The sequence below is a fragment of the Narcine bancroftii genome, chromosome 3, assembly GCF_036971445.1.
Source record: "Narcine bancroftii isolate sNarBan1 chromosome 3, sNarBan1.hap1, whole genome shotgun sequence".
Lineage (NCBI taxonomy): Eukaryota > Metazoa > Chordata > Chondrichthyes > Torpediniformes > Narcinidae > Narcine > Narcine bancroftii.
The window spans coordinates 334,204,475-334,226,026 of NC_091471.1; the positions used below are offsets into that span (position 1 = coordinate 334,204,475).

Here is a 21,552-nt window from a genome sequence, read left to right on the forward strand (position 1 = left end):
AAAAATTAATTTAATCTTTCTCCAACTTCTTATATGATACAGCAACTCTGAATGAGGAGTCAGCTAGCTTTTTTAACATCTCCTTGAGAAGCCCTGTGGTCCCAACATGCATCAAAGCGGCCACCATTGTCCCCGTGGCAAAGAAGTTGTCGGTGCCCTGCCTTAATGACTACCACCCCATTGCACTCACGTCCATAGACATGAAGTGTTTTGAGGGGCTTGTCGTGGGGCACATCAAGTTCCTGCTGCCCCCATCACTGCAGTTCGCATACAGACCCACCCACTCAATGGACAATCCCATTGCCACTGTCCTCATCCACCTAGAAAATAATGTTTCGCATGTTCGAATGCTGTTTATTGACCATTTTGGTATTCACCACAATCATACCTCAGTACCTGATAAGGAAGTTGAGCCTGCTGGGTCTAAACACCTCCATCTGCAATTGGATTCTTGACTTCCTGTCAGGGAGACCTCAAGCAGTCTGGATCGGTAACAGCACTTGCAAGACCATCACACTGAGCACAGGGGCTCCTCCAAAGCTTTATGCTTAGTCCACTGGTGTTCACTCTGTTGACCCATAACTGTGAAGCTAGACACAATTCAAACCACATCATCAAATTCGCTGATAACACAATCATGATGGGCCTGATTAGTAAGAATGAGGAGTCAGCAAGTTTGCTTTAGCAGTGGCCAGGAAATCTGATTGCCAAATAGGTTTAGCCCACTGGAAGATAGAAATGTATCCCTGGAAATGTGTTCCCCTGGAAGAGATCACCTTTAACATTAGAAAAAGGTGATATATTTTCAAGAATGTGGAATTCATACCCAAAGGTACATCACGGTAAATATTTATCAATTCTCCACTCCTGTCTCTTCCCCTCCTCCCACCCCGATGCTCACAGCACCAAGGACCCTAGATGTCAGGTTATTTGTCCCTTGATGGAGTAGGGTTTATTCAAGGTGAAGCCAATCTATTCTTTTTCATATTCCTCTCATTCTGTTCTTTCTCTCTGTAATCTTTTTTTCCCTTTGGTTCAACATGGTCATTGAATTGGCATTTTTGTAACATTATTGTAATTTTTATTTCTTTATAATTGAATCACATGTTGACTTCTTTTTCCTCACTTTCAACATACAGATTGATATGTGTTATTGTTAATATTATTGATATTTTTCTTTTTGATTATCCTTCATTTTAAATGCATATTGATTGAAAAGTCCAAAATTAAATGTTCAAAAAAAAATGAGGAGCCAGCATAGAGTTGAGGTGCAGTCGTTAAAAGACTGGTGCAGAGCCAAAAATCTGTATCTGTACATTATTAAAACAAGAGATGGTTGTCAACTTCTGGGGGACCACACTCCGCTGAACATTGATGGATCGACTGTTGAGGTCTTCAGGAGTATCAAGGTCCTTGGAATGCACTTGGCAGAGAATCTCACCTTGTCCCTTAACACCAGCTCCATAGCCGAGAAACTCCAGCAGCACTACTTCTTTCTGCTAAGGCTGACGATGTTTCATCTCCTACCCTCCATGTTCACTACATTCTACAGAGGATGTATGGAGAACATCCCGTGCAACTGCATCACCACCTGGTTTGGAAGCTGTACCACCTTGGACCGCAAGACCCTGCAGAGGATGGTGGTCAGCTTGTCCACCCAAGTTGCCACTTATAAGGAAATATGCACCCAGGTCTGTTCTACAACAAAATCACATTTGTCAGAATTAAATTCCATTTGCCATTCTTTGGTCCACTTTCTCATCTGATCTTGATATCCTTTTTCATTGGCCACTACACCACCAATTTCAGTGACATTAATATCCAAATCATTAATATAGATGACAAACAATAGTGGACATAGTACTGACCCCTGCAGCAGACCAATGGTTATGGGCTTCCAAACAGAAAAAACATCCTTCCACAACAGCAAACCAATTCTGTAATGTTCATTCTGGTTTTCTAATTTCAACACACTTCAGCACCCAAGCCAAAATATTTCCTTTTCTCCAATTATAAAATATTGCTCATCTTCTTACAAAGGAGTGCACAAAAGGTAGGCCACAAGGGTAAAAGCCATTCTCCAAAATCATTATGAAACGCAAAAAATTCAGGTTGGTGGCATCTATAGAAAGGAACGGTGACTATTTTATTTTGAAGGCCTTTCAAAGCAGGGAAATAAAAATTACAAGTTAAATATGCTCATTTTAACTTGGTTTTTCTCACCATGCTCCATGGTAGTCCATGGTTTATTACGAGTGGTCCAAAAGACAAATATTATTGGCATAATAAACAATAATTTGTAAATTTAATAACAAAAAAATTTTTTTTTTTTTTTTTAAAAACATTTCAACCACATAAATTTTTCATCAGTTAGGCTTGCCAGCCACAACATTTCTCCACACATGGACATTCTCTAGAAATGATCAGCAAGAAAAGGAGTACTTAAGATGATTTATAGATGGAATGAAAGGTTGAGAACCATTGATATAGAGGATAAAAAGGGGTGGCTATGACAAAGGAAAATCTCTGATAGGGCGAAGTCAGGTTGCTATGGAAATAAGCTGTAGATGAAGTCATCCCATTGATAAAGGCAGTGAGAAAACAAAAATACAAAATGCAGAGCCTCATTATCCCTTTGTATTCTCTAAATGTCCTCATTAGCCTTTCAACTGGGTGCCCCCATCTACAGGAAATGCCCACAAAGAAATGTACCACCCTGATACTACTCCAATAAATTTTCTGCCAGGTAAATTTGATTTTGGGCATGATGACCACAATCATACAGAACACTCCAGGTGCATGCTCACCGAAGCACTACATGGAAATAAAACAGCTGTACTCCTGTGCTGTATATTTAATGGATTTATGGCTGCTGATCATGAAAATCACTAAGATTTTCCTATCATGTACTTTTTAAAAGATATTAAATATGACCAAAAAAAAAATCACAAAAAAAGGTGAAGAATACATCAAGCATACAAAACCATGAAGTGTAACATGACCCTGTTGGTGATGAACACAGTGAAAGGTTTCATCAGGACATTGCAACCATGGAAAAGCACTATCAGGGCAAATGGACTCCATCAATGCTAGTCAATCATTGTTGGACACTGACACAAGGCATCAGATGCTGAGCATACAAAAAAATCAGCTGCAAAACATTCTTTGGACGGTTGAACTAATAGTGTGTTAGCATCATTATGCATGCTAAATTTAATAAAAGTTCATTTAATTTTTCTCCCAACTTCCTATGTGATACACACATCTTTGTGTTCAGCTTTAAGTTGTCTCTGAATCCCCAATTTTTTTTCAGGAAGCAAACTGTTGAAAAAATTGTTGCCCAGTGCAATTTGCTAACATTTGAAAAAAAAATTCTCTATAACATAGCTGATAGCTTTCTCCTCCCTCCAGATTGCATTTCATCTGCCACACTCTCCACCCATCTTGATCCTATGCATATGATGCATCAACATGTCCTCTTCCTTGCTCACAATCCCACTGAGTTTTATAGCATCAGCAAATCTGGAAGTGACATTTGGACCCCTTAGCTAAATTACAATTTGAACATCTGAAGCATTAAGGACCAATCCCTATATAGCCCCATTAGTCAATCTGTCAATGTTAATTCTCATACTTTGTTTTGTCTGTTAATTCTCATACTTTGTTTTGTCTGTTAATTCTCATACTTTGTTTTGTCTGTTAATTCTCATACTTTGTTTTGTCTGTTAATTCTCATACTTTGTTTTGTCTGTTAATTCTCATACTTTGTTTTGTCTGTTAATTCTCATACTTTGTTTTGTCTGTTAATTCTCATACTTTGTTTTGTCTGTTAATTCTCATACTTTGTTTTGTCTGTTAATTCTCATACTTTGTTTTGTCTGTTAATTCTCATACTTTGTTTTGTCTGTTAATTCTCATACTTTGTTTTGTCTGTTAATTCTCATACTTTGTTTTGTCTGTTAATTCTCATACTTTGTTTTGTCTGTTAATTCTCATACTTTGTTTTGTCTGTTAATTCTCATACTTTGTTTTGTCTGTTAATTCTCATACTTTGTTTTGTCTGTTAATTCTCATACTTTGTTTTGTCTGTTAATTCTCATACTTTGTTTTGTCTGTTAATTCTCATACTTTGTTTTGTCTGTTAATTCTCATACTTTGTTTTGTCTGTTAATTCTCATACTTTGTTTTGTCTGTTAATTCTCATACTTTGTTTTGTCTGTTAATTCTCATACTTTGTTTTGTCTGTTAATTCTCATACTTTGTTTTGTCTGTTAATTCTCATACTTTGTTTTGTCTGTTAATTCTCATACTTTGTTTTGTCTGTTAATTCTCATACTTTGTTTTGTCTGTTAATTCTCATACTTTGTTTTGTCTGTTAATTCTCATACTTTGTTTTGTCTGTTAATTCTCATACTTTGTTTTGTCTGTTAATTCTCATACTTTGTTTTGTCTGTTAATTCTCATACTTTGTTTTGTCTGTTAATTCTCATACTTTGTTTTGTCTGTTAATTCTCATACTTTGTTTTGTCTGTTAATTCTCATACTTTGTTTTGTCTGTTAATTCTCATACTTTGTTTTGTCTGTTAATTCTCATACTTTGTTTTGTCTGTTAATTCTCATACTTTGTTTTGTCTGTTAATTCTCATACTTTGTTTTGTCTGTTAATTCTCATACTTTGTTTTGTCTGTTAATTCTCATACTTTGTTTTGTCTGTTAATTCTCATACTTTGTTTTGTCTGTTAATTCTCATACTTTGTTTTGTCTGTTAATTCTCATACTTTGTTTTGTCTGTTAATTCTCATACTTTGTTTTGTCTGTTAATTCTCATACTTTGTTTTGTCTGTTAATTCTCATACTTTGTTTTGTCTGTTAATTCTCATACTTTGTTTTGTCTGTTAATTCTCATACTTTGTTTTGTCTGTTAATTCTCATACTTTGTTTTGTCTGTTAATTCTCATACTTTGTTTTGTCTGTTAATTCTCATACTTTGTTTTGTCTGTTAATTCTCATACTTTGTTTTGTCTGTTAATTCTCATACTTTGTTTTGTCTGTTAATTCTCATACTTTGTTTTGTCTGTTAATTCTCATACTTTGTTTTGTCTGTTAATTCTCATACTTTGTTTTGTCTGTTAATTCTCATACTTTGTTTTGTCTGTTAATTCTCATACTTTGTTTTGTCTGTTAATTCTCATACTTTGTTTTGTCTGTTAATTCTCATACTTTGTTTTGTCTGTTAATTCTCATACTTTGTTTTGTCTGTTAATTCTCATACTTTGTTTTGTCTGTTAATTCTCATACTTTGTTTTGTCTGTTAATTCTCATACTTTGTTTTGTCTGTTAATTCTCATACTTTGTTTTGTCTGTTAATTCTCATACTTTGTTTTGTCTGTTAATTCTCATACTTTGTTTTGTCTGTTAATTCTCATACTTTGTTTTGTCTGTTAATTCTCATACTTTGTTTTGTCTGTTAATTCTCATACTTTGTTTTGTCTGTTAATTCTCATACTTTGTTTTGTCTGTTAATTCTCATACTTTGTTTTGTCTGTTAATTCTCATACTTTGTTTTGTCTGTTAATTCTCATACTTTGTTTTGTCTGTTAATTCTCATACTTTGTTTTGTCTGTTAATTCTCATACTTTGTTTTGTCTGTTAATTCTCATACTTTGTTTTGTCTGTTAATTCTCATACTTTGTTTTGTCTGTTAATTCTCATACTTTGTTTTGTCTGTTAATTCTCATACTTTGTTTTGTCTGTTAATTCTCATACTTTGTTTTGTCTGTTAATTCTCATACTTTGTTTTGTCTGTTAATTCTCATACTTTGTTTTGTCTGTTAATTCTCATACTTTGTTTTGTCTGTTAATTCTCATACTTTGTTTTGTCTGTTAATTCTCATACTTTGTTTTGTCTGTTAATTCTCATACTTTGTTTTGTCTGTTAATTCTCATACTTTGTTTTGTCTGTTAATTCTCATACTTTGTTTTGTCTGTTAATTCTCATACTTTGTTTTGTCTGTTAATTCTCATACTTTGTTTTGTCTGTTAATTCTCATACTTTGTTTTGTCTGTTAATTCTCATACTTTGTTTTGTCTGTTAATTCTCATACTTTGTTTTGTCTGTTAATTCTCATACTTTGTTTTGTCTGTTAATTCTCATACTTTGTTTTGTCTGTTAATTCTCATACTTTGTTTTGTCTGTTAATTCTCATACTTTGTTTTGTCTGTTAATTCTCATACTTTGTTTTGTCTGTTAATTCTCATACTTTGTTTTGTCTGTTAATTCTCATACTTTGTTTTGTCTGTTAATTCTCATACTTTGTTTTGTCTGTTAATTCTCATACTTTGTTTTGTCTGTTAATTCTCATACTTTGTTTTGTCTGTTAATTCTCATACTTTGTTTTGTCTGTTAATTCTCAATCCATGTCAGGAAATAATTCCAATTTTATGTCTTCTCTTATTGACCATCCAGTGTGGAGCCTAATTGTACACTACTGAAAATAAAAATACACCACGTCCATCATTTCTCCCCACCAACATCACACCAATCAAATCAAATACAACGAACCCTTTCAAAAATCCAGGCCAACTCAAAAGGTTTCATTATTCAATTTATTCTGCTCCCATTGATTACATCAGGGTCAATGATCAGTCGTCCCCAGTTACCTTGCCCCTTCAAACAGCAGGGCCACATTTCAATCACTTCAGTTACTAAGCCTGCACATTGAATCTAGAACAGAAGAGTTCAGCAAAACACATTTACAATCTTTAATTATGGCAATCTGAATTTCAAGGCCTTGTAACAAGAAAATTAACTGATTTTGACTAACATCTAGGTACTGCACAAAGGCTCTTCAACCAGTTTGTCTTTACATTTGCAAAATGTAGACTTCAACTAATAATGCAGGGTTTTAATTTACGACCAGACACACTAGCTCATTTAAAAATATTCTGAACAAACGTGGCTGGAAATTTGAATAGTGCAGGTTTATGTTAATAGACGATAGAAGGACCCACCCATCATTCTCAAACAGAGACATTTCATAGAGTTGAGACCTTCTGCCAATTATCAAAAATCGAAAAGATGGGCTGAGATTTGCCGAGATGGGCTCCATTGTCAGACAAACCCTCTGAACTGTATAGGGTTCACACAGAATCGTTGGGTTTGACCACGGGCTTTTCACGAGGCTTCGTTATAACCCAATTAGCGTTACTGTTAAACGGTCCCAGAACCGGTTTAATGTACAACGATCCCGAAGAATTTAATCAGAAAAAGAAAGGTACGGCTGGAGGCGAAAGGTTTCCCGAAGGGCGGGGAGGACGCTTGGGGACAAGGGACCGGAGGGGAGGACAGTGGGGTGGGGGAGGAGTGGGGGGGGGGAAGGGAGAGGGGTGGGGGAGGAGGGGGGGAGAGAGAGAGAAGAGGGGGGAGGGGAGAGAGGGAGGGGGAGAGGAGGGAGGGAGGAGGGAGGGGGGAGAGGAGGGGGGGAGAGGAGGGGGGGAGAGGAGGGGGGGGAGAGGAGGGGGGGGAGAGGAGGGGGGGGAGAGGAGGGGGGGGAGAAGGGAGGGGGGGGAGAGGGGAGGGGGGAGGGGGGAGGGGGGAGAGGAGGGGGGGAGAGGAGGGGGGGGAGAGGAGGGGGGGAGAGGAGGGGGGGGAGAGGAGGGGGGGAGAGGAGGGGGGGGGAGAGGAGGGGGGGGAGAGGAGGGGGGGGAGAGGAGGGGGGGGAGAGGAGGGGGGGAGAGGAGGGGGGGAGAGGAGGGGGGGGAGAAGGGAGGGGGAGAGGAGGGAGGGGGAGAGGAGGGGGGAGGGGAGGGAGAGGAGGGGGGAGGGGAGGGAGAGGAGGGGGGAGGGGAGGGAGAGGAGGGGGGAGGGGAGGGAGAGGAGGGGGGAGGGGAGGGAGAGGAGGGGGGAGGGAAAGGACGGTTGGGGAGAGCGGGGAAGGACGGTTGGGGAAGAGACGGGGACGGTGGGTTGAGGGACCCGAGCCCCGGGCTCGCCGGCGTGGGGCGTGCCATCCGCAACTCCAACAAACCCCGGCTCCTGGGCAACGGCCGCTCTGGAGGCCTCCCCCAACCTCTGTCAGGCTACCTGGAGCTGCTGCGACCTGTGGAGTCCAGACCCTGGTACGTGGTTGTGGTAGTCATCTCCAACACCGGCTTCCGACCGACTCCCGGACCCGCCGGCGGCAGCAGCTAATTTATAAACGCCGCGCGCCAAGTCCCGCCCTCATGCGGCTCTTATTGGAGCCAACTCCCGAGCTCCGCTTCCCGTGTTGCCATTGGTGAATGGAACAAATCCTAGGTGGGCCTGTCAGCAGTCATTGGCTGTAGTTGCTCGCCAATCATGTCCTCATGGGACACTGCGCGGTGCGGGCTTTGTTCGAGGTGAGGTGATGTAATGGGTAAACGGGCGCTTCCCCCCAGCGCGGAGCGAGGGACTGAGCTCAAATTCTCCTTGCTCTGTCCCATCAAACTCTCTGGACTGAGAGGACCATAATTACAAAGGACACCGTTTATGTCCAATATTAATTAATTCTAATATAAAATCTGAACACTAACACGTCTTATTCTTCTCCAGAACTGAACTGTCAAGTTGATTTCTACTCAGTCATGCAGTTGAGATTTTCTCTAGGAGCGGGCAACCCTGCATTTCCATATTCCATCATGTGGTATATAGTTGGGAGTCGGACTTCCATGAAACTGCTATGCACATCCTTGCTACCACCAAGGCGACCTTCACGAATAGAATTTGATCTTTGGTCAATCTAAAATTCATGTTCCCAATACAACTTTGGATGTTGAGGAAAATCCACTTTTGTAATTTTTTTCAGAATGTCCCCCAAGTGTTCCCAGAAGGGTCTCGCCTTTGTACATAGCCAGGTGGAGTGGACAAAAGTTCCAATCTCCACACCACACCTAAAAGCACATTTCTGAAATTTCAGGATTTGTGTTATATGGAGATTCTCTCAAGAAAATCACCTACAATCTAACTTTTGTTAGAGTGTGACAATCTTGAAATATATTGGCACAGATTGATTACCCTCTCCCCTCAAAATAGGGGTATGATAGCAATTCGTCCTAGCAGTGAGACATACTGCAGTCAACGAGCATTTTTAGTTTTAATTTTTTAAAAGGCTGTATTTAGCTGGTTGTTTTTTTCCAAGGGTTTATTCCTAGGTTTCTGTAGTGGCCCATTGTGATAGTATGGCTCCTAGGACGCTTCCACCAGCGTTGTCTCCACTCCATCCTCAACATTCATTGGAGCGCTTTCATCCCTAACGTCGAAGTACTCGAGATGGCAGAGGTCGACAGCATCGAGTCCACGCTGCTGAAGATCCAGCTGCGCTGGGTGGGTCACGTCTCCAGAATGGAGGACCATCGCCTTCCCAAGATAGTGTTATATGGCGAGCTCTCCACTGGCCACCATGACAGAGGTGCACCAAAGAAGAGGTACAAGGACTGCCTAAAGAAATCTCTTGGTGCCTGCCACATTGACCACCGCCAGTGGGCTGATATCGCCTCAAACCGTGCATCTTGGCGCCTCACAGTTTGGTGGGCAGCAACCTCCTTTGAAGAAGACCGCAGAGCCCACCTCACTGACAAAAGGCAAAGAAGGAAAAACCCAACACCCAACCCCAACCCACCAATTTTCCCCTGCAACCGCGTCTGCCTGTCCCGCATCGGACTTGTCAGCCACAAACGAGCCTGCAGCTGACGTGGACATTTACCCCCTCCATAAATCTTCATCCGCGAAGCCAAGCCAAAGAAAAAAAAAGAAAAACATATAGTAGTGAGTGGCTGAGAGCTGTAGCCACGCCCATCAACAGGTCATAAAGGACTGCTCCTAACCAAATCCAGGTCAGTTTGGACTGGTCGACCTCAATGTACTTTGCTCCAGTCTTTTGCTAATAAAAGTCTTGGTTTGAGTCAATGAGTCTGTCATTCAACACGCTACATCCATGACCCCACCAGATTTTGTATCTGTAAAATTTGAGTGTTTTTTTCAGAATGATAAGGGGGTGAGGACATTAACAGACTCTGTATATTGTATGAATGTTGAAAGATTATACTGTTTGAAATTTGCAAGCCTATGAAAATAAAAATATTCAAAGAAATGCATTGGAGAGAGTGGGGCTTCAAGCAGCGCTGTAATTGCTGTGGTTAATAGCCGCTACGCAGTAAATTTAGGTGAATGAGATGTCCAAAGGACTAAAACTGGATATTTCCATTTTGTAATTATTCCCTGACTTTAAATGCACTGGACAGGTACTCTGCAGGTTGTGCAAGGATGTAGCTTGCTCGTCATCAGAATTGAACAGGTTGCCCTCCGTGGTGAATAATGAAGGAATGTAGAAGTGTTTTGTGGCTCAGGACAAGGGTAGTTTGTGTGAGATATAGAAATAAAAATGAGAAAAATATTTTAAAAAGATGTTTAAGAGGGAGTTCCTTCAGCAGTCACTTCTTCAAGCAAGCTTTCTTTTGGCAAAGGTAATTATTCTATTTTTAGAAATTTTATGAATACATTTCTAGAAAGAAAAAGACACTTCCCCTTTACAGCCAATGGGATGGCTACATTGCTAAAAGGATTTTGGCTGTTAAGGAGCTTGAACTGGGCCATTTGCTCCACTTCATTCACTTTCAGGGAATAATTGTTATGATTAGCTTTTTAAAAATGCATGCACCTTTTGGGATTTGTCTGTTGCTGACAAGGCTAGGATTTATTGCCTATCCCTAATTGCGCCCAAGAAGTTGGAGATGAACAATTTTCTTCAATTGTTTTGCCTTCTGGAAATGATGCCCTCACAGTGCTGATATGGATGAAATTCCAGAGTTTTGAACGAGTAATAATGAAGGTCCAGTGATGTATCCCATTTCAGGTTGGGGTGTGCTAGAAACATGCAGGTGGTGAGTTCTCATTTTCCTGAAACACTTGTGACTAGATGTCATAGGGAGGTAATTTCCCTATGGGCCAGTAACTGCAATGCATTTTAGAGCCAATGATGTGCCAGCACCAGATAGAATGAGTGTTTAGTATGGAGGAGTTGTGGATTGAGAAGACTGCGTTGAGATCTTGAAGATCCACTCATCTAAGCAGCATAAGTATGACCATACATCTAATTTGTGTCTTGTAGATGATAGGAAGGCTTTGAAGTGTCAAGAGATGAGTAGCTTCACTGCTTTTATGGCTGATCTGGTTTCTGGACAATAGCAAGCTCCTGGAAGTTGTTGAAGGCTGATTCAGCATTAACAATGTCCTTGAAAGTCAAGGGTAGGTGGTAAGACTGTATGTGGAGGCAATGTTTGCCTTTGGTCTGCTTCATATTTCTAAGGAGTTGGATCAGCAAGGACACCGTCCACTCTGTTGTGTAGCACTTCTGTCATGCTGAATGGGAACGTCTGTGAATACCTGGCAGCTCAAAGGAAGGAGGTATCCTTGAAAGTTAAAAAAGTTTCCAAAGCAGACTGTCAGAACTACTTGGCAGAATGCCACATCAACAAAACTCAGCAAAAGAGAACGAGGAAACAAGCTGTAAACCCAAACAAAAATGGGAACAAGATCTAAACATAAAGAATGAAACATGGGAAAAGATATGGTCCAGAACTATGAGAAATACAATAAACACGAGGTTACGCATGATACAATATAACTGGTTACACAGGCTATACACCACGCCCCAAAAGTTTAATAAATGGGACCCAACAGAATTAGATAGATGTTTTCGCTGTAAGAAGGAAACTGGAACAACAGTACATCCAATTTGGGCATGTGAGAAAGTGGAAAAATTTTGGGAAGATCTAAATAAAATCACAAAAAGCAACATACCAAAAAATCCAGAGATCTTTCTTCTAAGTAATATAAGAAGTAAAGAACTTGGACTCGATTTGGATGGAGCACAAAAAAAATGATTATGATAGCCTTAGCTGTAGCAAAAAAATGTATTATGTGTAGCAAAAAAATGTATTATGTCTACCTGGAAATCAGAAGATAGCCTGAGAATACAGCAATGGTCCATAGAAATGAATAAATGTATTCCACTGGAAAAAATAACATACAAGAAATAACATCACAGTATTCGAACAAATTTGGAACCGTACATGGAACACAACAGAGAAGTCCTACCGCGGACCTCCACCACCTAAAATGACAAAAGGAGAAGAAGACGAAATGAACTGACCCAGTGTGTAAAAGTAGATGACACAATTTTCTTCTTTATTTTCATTGTGTGAGGACGTTGTTTAATGGGTTTAATGTATCATATATGTTGAACGTGGAGGGGGGTGAAGGAGGGAGGGGGAAAAGGGGAGAAAATGACACTGTGTATATTCAAGAGGGAAATGTTGGTGTGCATTTTGGTCAGTATGGTTCATAGTGTGAAAAATTTAAAAAAAAATTAAAAAAACAAAACTCAGCACAAGCACCAAGACTTCACTCGGCTAGCAGTGAGAGGGACTCCCAGTCAAATCCTTCCAGTCTGCTCAGTCTCTATCTTAACACCATCTGCTCTCAGGATAGCTGTGATAAAAATGAGACAATCACCCAGCCATCTCTTCATGAACTGTGGATTTTGAAAGGAGGCGTGTAGAAAGATGCAAGGGTGCTTGGGCTGAATGGCATATTCTCCTCTCAAGTCCTATGCTCGTCGAAGGAGGAGTCACATGATGGAGTAGTGGCCGGTTGGGAAAACCAGCCCTCTCCAGGAAAATAGGGAAAAAGTTAGAAAAAAGCAAAGCATAACAAAAATAAAATATAAGAAATAGAAGATAAAGATACAAAGAGAAAGAAGATGGCTTCCAAGGAGAAAGTAAAAACAACTGGAAAAAAAGTAGAAAAGTCGCTGAAGAAAAAAGGTCTTACCTGCACAAAGGAACAGGACGCTGTGGTGGCGAGGAGCGCCCGACCCTCTAGGTCAGTGCCTGCCCTGCGGAGTTGCGACCCACCAGACGGTGCACTACAGAAATGACTCCTGGACCCAAACAAAAGTGCGCAGTGCACAATTAAAGGAAAAAGAGGACACCGGCAGTAGGGGTGCTCAGCAGAGGAGCAGGCTGTCACAGAGCAAACAGCTGAGGGACGCCCGACACCAAGGCGCTCAGCTGGAGGACGAGGAAGGCAGCAGAAGCGGGAGCGATGAAACAGACGAGGGGGATATACGGAAGGATGACCGACAAGAAGATCAACGTCAGGAAGCACAACAGACTAGCAGCCCAGGAGGGGAGGACCAGCAAGAAGTGGCCCAACAAAGAAATACAAGCAGCTCATCAGGAAAAACAGAAGAGACACAGACACAAAGAAGAGAAGAAGACACAAACATATAGACACAGAAGAAGAAAAAGACCAAGATCTTCACAGAAAAACAGAAAGTAAAACTGATGGACAAAAAGAAAAAGATAAAACTGATGAACAGAATATAGATAAAATCTTCTTTGAAGAACAAATGAGATCACTAAAAGAATGGTTATAATTAGAGTTTAATGCAATTAAAAGGAAAATGAAAAGAACAGAAGATAAAATGCAAAGGTTAGAACTGGTCATGACAGAATTAGGGAAAAGAGTAGAGAATGTGGAAGAGTGGGAAACGGCTGTAGAAATGGAAGTAAAATTGGAACAGCAGCATCCTATAATTCAAAAGCTAGAGGTGTAGCCATACTAGTTAACAAAAATGTACCAATGAAAATAGAGGAGGAAATAATAGATGCGGCAGGGAGGTATGCAATGATAAAGTGTCAGATATACTCAGAATTATGGAATTTGATCAATATATATGCGCCTAACGAGGAGGATCAAAAGTTTATGCAGGATTTTTTTTGAAGATTGTAGACACACAAGGAAATATATTGATAGAAGGGGATTTTAACCTTAATTTGAACCCAATGTTGGATAAAACTGGACAAAAGACAAGCAAAAAGAATAAAGTAGCCAAATTTATGGTTAAATCAATGCAGGAAATGTAACTTATGGATATATGGAGGAGGCAACACCCAAGAGAGAAGGAATTTTCATATTATTCGAGTAGGTGCAAAACTTACTCAAGGATTGATGTGTTTTTGTTGTCAGCCTATATTCAAGGGAGAGTTAGGAAAACTGAGTATAAAGCTAAACTACTATCAGATCATTCACCCCTGTTATTAGCAATAGAATTGGAGGACATCCCACCAAGAGAATATAGATGGAGGTTAAACTCCATGCTACTTAAAAGACAGGAATTTAGGGTGTTTATTGAAGGTCAAATTAAAACATATTTTGAAATAAGCACAGGATCAGTGAAAAACAAATTTATATTATGGGACGCAATGAAAGCCTTCATTAGAGGGCAGATAATAAGTTATGTGACTAAGATGAAAAAGGATTACAATAGGGAAATAGAGCAGTTGGAAAGGGAGATAGTAAGTACAGAAAAGGGATTAGTAAAAAGGATGATATAACGAAAAGGAGAGAATTGGCGGACAAAAAAATTAAATCTTTACTTAACTCAGAATATAAGATAATAGTGAAATTATTAGCAAACAGATTGGCCGATTTTGTACCTAAAATAGTAAAACAAGATCAAACTGGATTTATTAAGAAAAGATGAACAGCGGACAATCTCTGCAAACTTATTAATCTAATTCACGCAGTTCAAGGAAATAAGAAACCAATAGTGGCTGTTGCTCTAGATGCAGAAAAACCCTTGTGAAACAGCTTGAGATTACCTGAAGGAAGCAGCTTTGAATACGTGATTACAGACTTACCATGCTAATTAAAAGATTTATAACCAACATGTACATTAAGCTGCAAGATAATGAAAATGAAATAAACTATAAACCTAGACAGAAGTGGGAAAAGAATCTAAACATAAAGATAAAAAATGAAGTATGGGAAAAGTTATGTTCTGGAACTATGAAGAATAGAATAAACACAAGGTTACACATGATACAGTATAATTGGTTACACAGGGTATATATTACTCCTGAAAAATTAATAAAATGGGATTCAACATTATCAGATAGATGTTTTCGCTGTAAGAAGGAAATGGGAACAACATTACATGCAACCTGGGGATGTACGAAAGTAAATACGTTTTGGGAAGAATTAAATCAGATACTTAATAAGATTACAAAAAATAACATACCAAAAAAACCAGAGATATTTCTTTTAAGTAACATAAGTAGAGAATTAGGCCTCAAATTGGATAAAGTGCAAAAAAATTCATGAGATAGCCTTAGCGATAGCAAAAAAATGTATAATGTCAACTTGGAAAATGGAAGAGAGCATGAGTATACAGCAATGGTACATGGAAATGAAAAAATGTATTCCTTTGGAAAAAATAACAAATAATTAAAAAAATAAAGTCACAATGTTTGAACAAATTTTGGAATCATACATGGAACATATCAGAGAGCTTGCCTATGATCTCCATCCCCTAAAATGAGAATGAAAATGATAAGACAAAATGACCAGATTCAGTGTGTAATAAATAGATGACGCATTTTTCTTGTTTATTTTCCTTTGTGTGAAGATACTGTTTTATGGTTTTATTGTATTGTATATATTGAATATTTATGGGTTTTGGAGGGGGTGGGTAGAGGGGAGGGAGGGAAAGGGGTAAAAAAAAAGGGGAGTAAAGACCACTGTGTAAATTTCATGAGAAACGTTTATACATATTTTGGTTGATATGGTTTAGTGTGAAAAATTTAAAATATATATAAAAGGTCTTATGCTTGTCAAGGTTCATCCCAAACAGTTGGGCAACAGAGGACTCTCTGATCTACTGACTCTTCCTGGGGATGCAAACTGAGACAGTCCTTAAATGTGGCATCAACTCAGTAAAAGACATACTTTAATCTGCCTCAACTTTGTTGGTCTTCAAAGGAAATTAAATGTCCTGCTGCATGGTATATACAGATGGCATCAGGACAAGCTAAGGAATGCACTGAAGCTTGGTGCACTCAGTCCAAATGCTTTATGTATTTTAAAGGAGTGCAACCCAAATCCTTTAAAGCTTCTTCCTGGCTACCATGTAACTCTCATGAGCTCTTCCTGACATTTGCTTCCTAAAATTTATATATACTTTTCTTCCTCATGACTAGCTGTCCCATCTCTGTTGTCAACCAAGGCTCCTTTACTCTATCATCATTTCCCTGTCTCATTGGGACAGCCTATCCACGACCCCACACGTGCTCCCTAAATATTCTCCACTTTTTTTGCAGTGCTTTTCCCTGAGAATATCTGTTCCCAATTTACTCTCCAAAGTTGATACCTTATCCCATGGTAACTAGGCCTTCCCCAATTATACACTTTACCATTTTGCTACTTCTATGCTTGTACATAGCTATGCTCAAGGTCAGGGAGTTGTGGTCACTCTCCCTGTAATGCTCTCCCACTGAGAAGGAAGGCCAAAGGAACAAGCACCTGTTTTTATTGATGGGACACCAGAGGAGAGGGTTAGTAGCTTCAAGATCCTAGGCATCCATATTTTCAAGGTCCTCTCCTTGGGGCCATAAAAATCAAACATAAGAGGTCAAACATGGACTCAGATCCACCTTCTTGTCTTTACCCTGTAACCCTTCATTTCTTTGTTATGCATAAATCTATCCAACTCAGTCTTAAATGTATTTAACCAGGCAGACTCCACTGCTTCCTTGGAGAAAGAATTTAATAAATTCACTCTCTGGGAAAAGCAATTCATCCTCATCTCTGTCCTATATCTACTCCCCTGAATCTTGAGGCTACGTTGCCTAGTTTGAGCCTATCTACCTGTAGAAACAACTTTATGATCTATTCCTTTCATAATTTCATGTTTTTATAAAAAGTTCCTCCCATTCTTCTGAATTCCAGAGAACATAGTCCTAGGCAACACAATCTCTTCTCATTGGCACACTCCATCATCTCCCGATGTCTTTTCTTCTTCTCTTCTTCCCGTTGCTTTCAACTTTTCTTTCTTCGCTGCCATTTTCTTCCCACCTTTACTTTCAGTTTATTTTAATTTTTGTGTTTGTGCCTTTGTGTTTTCTGTGTTTTTTTTAAAAACTTTTCAGGAGAGGGCTGGAGTTCCCCGACCGGCCACTACTCCATCACGTGACTCCTGGCACACTCCATCATCTCTGGAACCAACCTGTTGAACCTCCTCTGCACCATCACCAAAGCCAATACAGTGGAGCCCCAATTTAATGTGACCCGAGTTAACGCAAACCCGGATATAACATAATCAGCCTGTGGACCCCTTTTTATTCCTCTTTCCGGAATTGAAATTGTTTTCAGATCACAATGGAACACACTGTTAAATGAAAATCTTTTTCAGTAAACAATAAGCTTCACACATTTGATCAAGAATAAACGTCAAACCCAAGTTGCACGCGATCTCGGCCTACATATATCGACACTTCGTGGCTGGAAATCTCAGGAAGATAAGTTGCATGTGTCACTTTAGAAAGTTGGGGAAGAGGTAAGACTAAAGGCCAAACACATGAAGACAGCCAAATATATCAGCCTCGATGACTCCCTGTACGAGTGGTTTGTTCAAACACACTCAGTTGGCCTTCCAATTTCTGGGCCTATTCTCAAAGCTCAAGCCGAGAAGTTTGACCAGCTGATCAATGGAGAAACCTCACAACTCAAAGCTAGAAATGGATGGCTAGACTGGTTTAAGTGCCGTCACAAGTTTTAGTGTCTGGAGAAATTCGCTCAGCTGACAGTGCCGCTGGCAGAAAATACCCAGCAGAACTAAAAACTCTTAGAAGACAGTGGCTACATCGAAGAAGTGTACAACTGTGATGAAACAGGCCTCTGCTACAAGGTGATCCCAGACCTCTTGCTTTTTAGCAAAGATGATGCCCATCGACATAAGGGGTTCAAACAATGCAAGATCACATGACAATGTTGTTTGTGTTAACAAGACTGGAACAGACAAGTTAAAACACTCATGATTGGCAAATTTTGCTCACCCCGCTGTTTCCACCATGTCAACGTGAAGTCATTACCATCTGAGTACACGCACAGCAGCAATGCTTGGATGACCAGTGTTATCTTTGAGGATTGGTTTTACACAACTTTTGTCCCTGCCGTCCACACTCATTTTAATAAGGAAAAGCTAGATCTCAAAGCTCTTCTTTTGCTTACAACTGTCCTGTCCACCCACCAACTGCCAATCTATTAATCCGCCACAGAAAGATTTGCATTTCTTACCTCCCAAAGAACACTACATCCAAGATCCAGACCCTAGATCAGGGGATCATCTCCGTGTTCAAGTAGAATTATAGGCGTGAATTAATTTGTAGAATTGTAGACGAATCAACAACGCTGGAAGACTATCTGAAATGCATGAAAGTTAAAGAAGTTTGCACCTTAGGTGGGAAGGACCGGGCAGCAGTTAGCTCCGCATGTGTGGAAAAATGCTGGGAGAAGGGTCTGGGCCCATCACGAAAATCCACCAAGTAAGATGATAAGGAAGCATTCTACAGCTTCACAGATGAAGAGGTAGGTGAGGCGCAGAGACTTTCAAATTAGCAAAGAGGATTTTCACCAGTGGTACTCTACCGATGGCAAATGCCCGACATGAGCATCTGACAGACTCCGAGATCGTCTGTGACACTACTATAGCACTGGTTCCCAACCCACAGGATGACGACAATTAGGAGCCTCCACGCCACCCCCAAAAACGTCTGAAACCAATGAGTACCTCGGGGCTAGGCTATGTTAGCTGGAGACCCAGGAAATGGACCACAAAAATCCTCCAGTTCAGAAGCATTTTGGATTTTGCTCACCACCAGTGACAAGCTGCATTTAGGCAACAAACACTCAATTGTTTTATTAAGAAACAAAATGATGATTGTAAAAAAATTAAAAAGATTGCAAATACAGATATTGTATGTGCTTTTTGAAAATGCTGTTTTTGTGACCCTGATTTAGCGTAGCTCCACTTTTTTTGCGATCCGATTTTTTTTGGACCTGAACCATTGGGTGATAACGGGGTTCCACTGTATAAGAGACTAGAACTGCACACAGCAGTCCAGGTCCTGCCTCACCAATGCCTTGATCAGTTGCATCAGAACCTCCCCACTCTGAAATTTAATCCCTCTCGCAATGAAGGACAACATTCCATTTGCCTTCTTGATAACCTGTTGCTTCTGCAAACCATCCTTTTCCAATTCATGCATTAGCACTCCCAAGGCCACCTATATAAGAGCACATTGCAATCTTTTGCCATTTAAATAAGTATTGTAAGGTAAAACATCATGAGATGGGAATGTGTAGGGAGTTACCCTGTACAGGGCAGTAACAAGAAGGGGAGGTGTCCTTGTACTCCTGTTAGGTAAAACATCATGAGATGGGACCGGAGAAGGAGTCACCCAGTACTAAGGAGTAACAGAATGCATCCTTGTACTTACAAGATAAGAGAGACATTGATGGATTGAGAGGCAGGAAGCTAGCAGGGAAAGGATAGCAACAGTTTTAGTCATTGGACAAGTAATGATATGATGATGTTCTAAGCATGTATCCAAGGGTATAAAAAATCACCATTTTGCTGATAACGGCAGAATGCATTCTCCGGCTAACATCGTTAGTCGCAAGTGTTACAATCCGGTAATAAAGAACAAAGAACCCTGATTTCGACTCAGTCTGGTGTTTGTCTCACTCATTCATGAACAATGCAGACCTAACAGTATCTGAACTATTTTTCCTTCCAAAGTGAAGGACCATCACATTTACCACATTGTACTCACTTAATCAATGCCCTGCATAATTTGCTTTTCCACCCAGTGTCACAAGCAAACAGATACAGTATACTCGGCCCCCTCTTCCAAATCATTAAATGCATCATGAACAATTGTGGTCCAACACCAATCAGTGCAACATGCACTCACCACTGATTTCCAACCAGAGAAATATTATTTATCCCAACTCTCTGCCTTTTATTGGTTAATTAATTCTCTATTCATGTTAGTACATTACGTCCACTCCATGCATCCTTAACTTTTATGTGGCATCTTATTAAACAATTTTGGTAATTTAAGTAAACAATATCTCCTCTATACACTTATTACATCCTTAAACAGACCCTTCCAAATCCATTCTGCATCTGCCTGATGGAACAATTTCTACCCCAGATACCTCATTATTTATTTGCTATGGAAAGCTTAAAGAATTTTTTTTAACTACAGACGTTAAGCTAACTGACCTGTAGTTACCTGACTTTTTCCTATGTCCTTTTTAAAACAGTGGCATGACATTTGCTCTCTTCCAATCTGCCAGGACCTGCTCAGAGTCCAGAGAATTTTGGTAAATTATCACAAGTGTCTCTACAACCTCTGCCATTTCTTTCATCACCCTGAGATGTATTCCATCAAGACCAGGGGCATCATCTACCTTTAGACCCACCAGTTTGCTTAGCATTGCCTCTTTAATGACATCAATTGTATCAAAGTCTTCACCTCCCATGACATTTCTTTGGAATGTAAGAGGAGTCTTCCATTGAGAAGACAAATACAAAATAGACATTAAAAACCTTGACAATTCCATCAGTACCCAACATCAATTCCCCCTTCTCAAGTCAAGATCATTGTCATCTAATTGGTGAAGTACAACCCAACGAAACAGTGCTATACAGGACAAATATTCATATATACAAATAAATAGCTGTTGCTTTGGTCATTCAGTATTCTCACTGGGAAGAAGCTGTTCCTCAGCCTGATTGTGCTGTCTCTGATATCCCTGAAGGTGTAACCAAAAGATGCTGTGTACAGGGTGCTCAATGATTTTGCTTGCCCTCTTCAGATGATCCCAGTAGATCATGTTCTTTGGGGTGGGGGGGAAAGACTCCAGTGATAATCTCTGCCATTCTTATGGTCCTGTGGATTGACCTCCAATCCATTTCTCTGCAGCAACTCCCTATTTTCACTTTATAAAAACAAAAGTTTTTAGAATTACATATTTTTTTAATTTAAAAAAAGTTAGATCTACAGAATAGTCACAGACCACTTCAGCACACGAATCCACGTCGCCCAATTTACACCCCATTAACCTACACCCCCGGTAAGTTTTGAACAGAGGGAGGAAACTGGAGCCCCTGGAGAAAACCACGCAGACACAAGGAGAACATACAAACTGCTTAGTTTACTTCTGCATTCCCATTCCTTTGGTACCTGGACACCTTCTCTCTTCCCAGAAAAATAAACCGCCAGCAGTGGTACACTTATGGAGGAAACAAAAACTGCCCATTGGAGATAGATGAAGATAGTTAGTAATCATGCCTCAGTGAGCAGGTTCTCCGAGCCAGAGAGAGTTCCTCATCGAGACTCAACACCCAGGCTATCTGCACGGCTATTATGTCCACACTGTAAACAGCAGGCAAACAATATAGCTTTCAAGTTCCTTTCAATATAGCTTTATTACAAAATTTAACAAGACACGTAGTGCAAATAACAAATGTAAAAGAGGTAGCACTTCTGGCAGTGCAAAGGTGTGCAACTTTAGTGCAAAATGCAACAAGGCAACTAATGCATGTGATAAATGTACAAGAGGTACAACCGTCGCCAGTTAAAAGGGGTGGGCGACAAAAAAATGTCAAGTCACAGTTTAAC

At 39.9% G+C, this 21,552-nt stretch overlaps 1 protein-coding gene across 3 annotated transcripts in view; it reads right to left on the minus strand.

The window, feature by feature from the left end:
- LOC138759250 (jupiter microtubule associated homolog 2-like) overlaps positions 1-8,351 on the minus strand; it is a 66,324-nt gene extending 57,973 nt beyond the window's left edge. For all 3 annotated transcript variants that reach the window (XM_069929368.1, XM_069929367.1, XM_069929369.1), the window contains exon 1: positions 8,084-8,351. In XM_069929368.1, coding sequence (XP_069785469.1) covers positions 8,084-8,139 — 56 coding nt within the window. In that variant the 5' untranslated portion in view covers positions 8,140-8,351. The remainder of the gene's footprint in view (positions 1-8,083) is intronic.
- Positions 8,352-21,552: the final 13,201 nt, after the last annotated feature.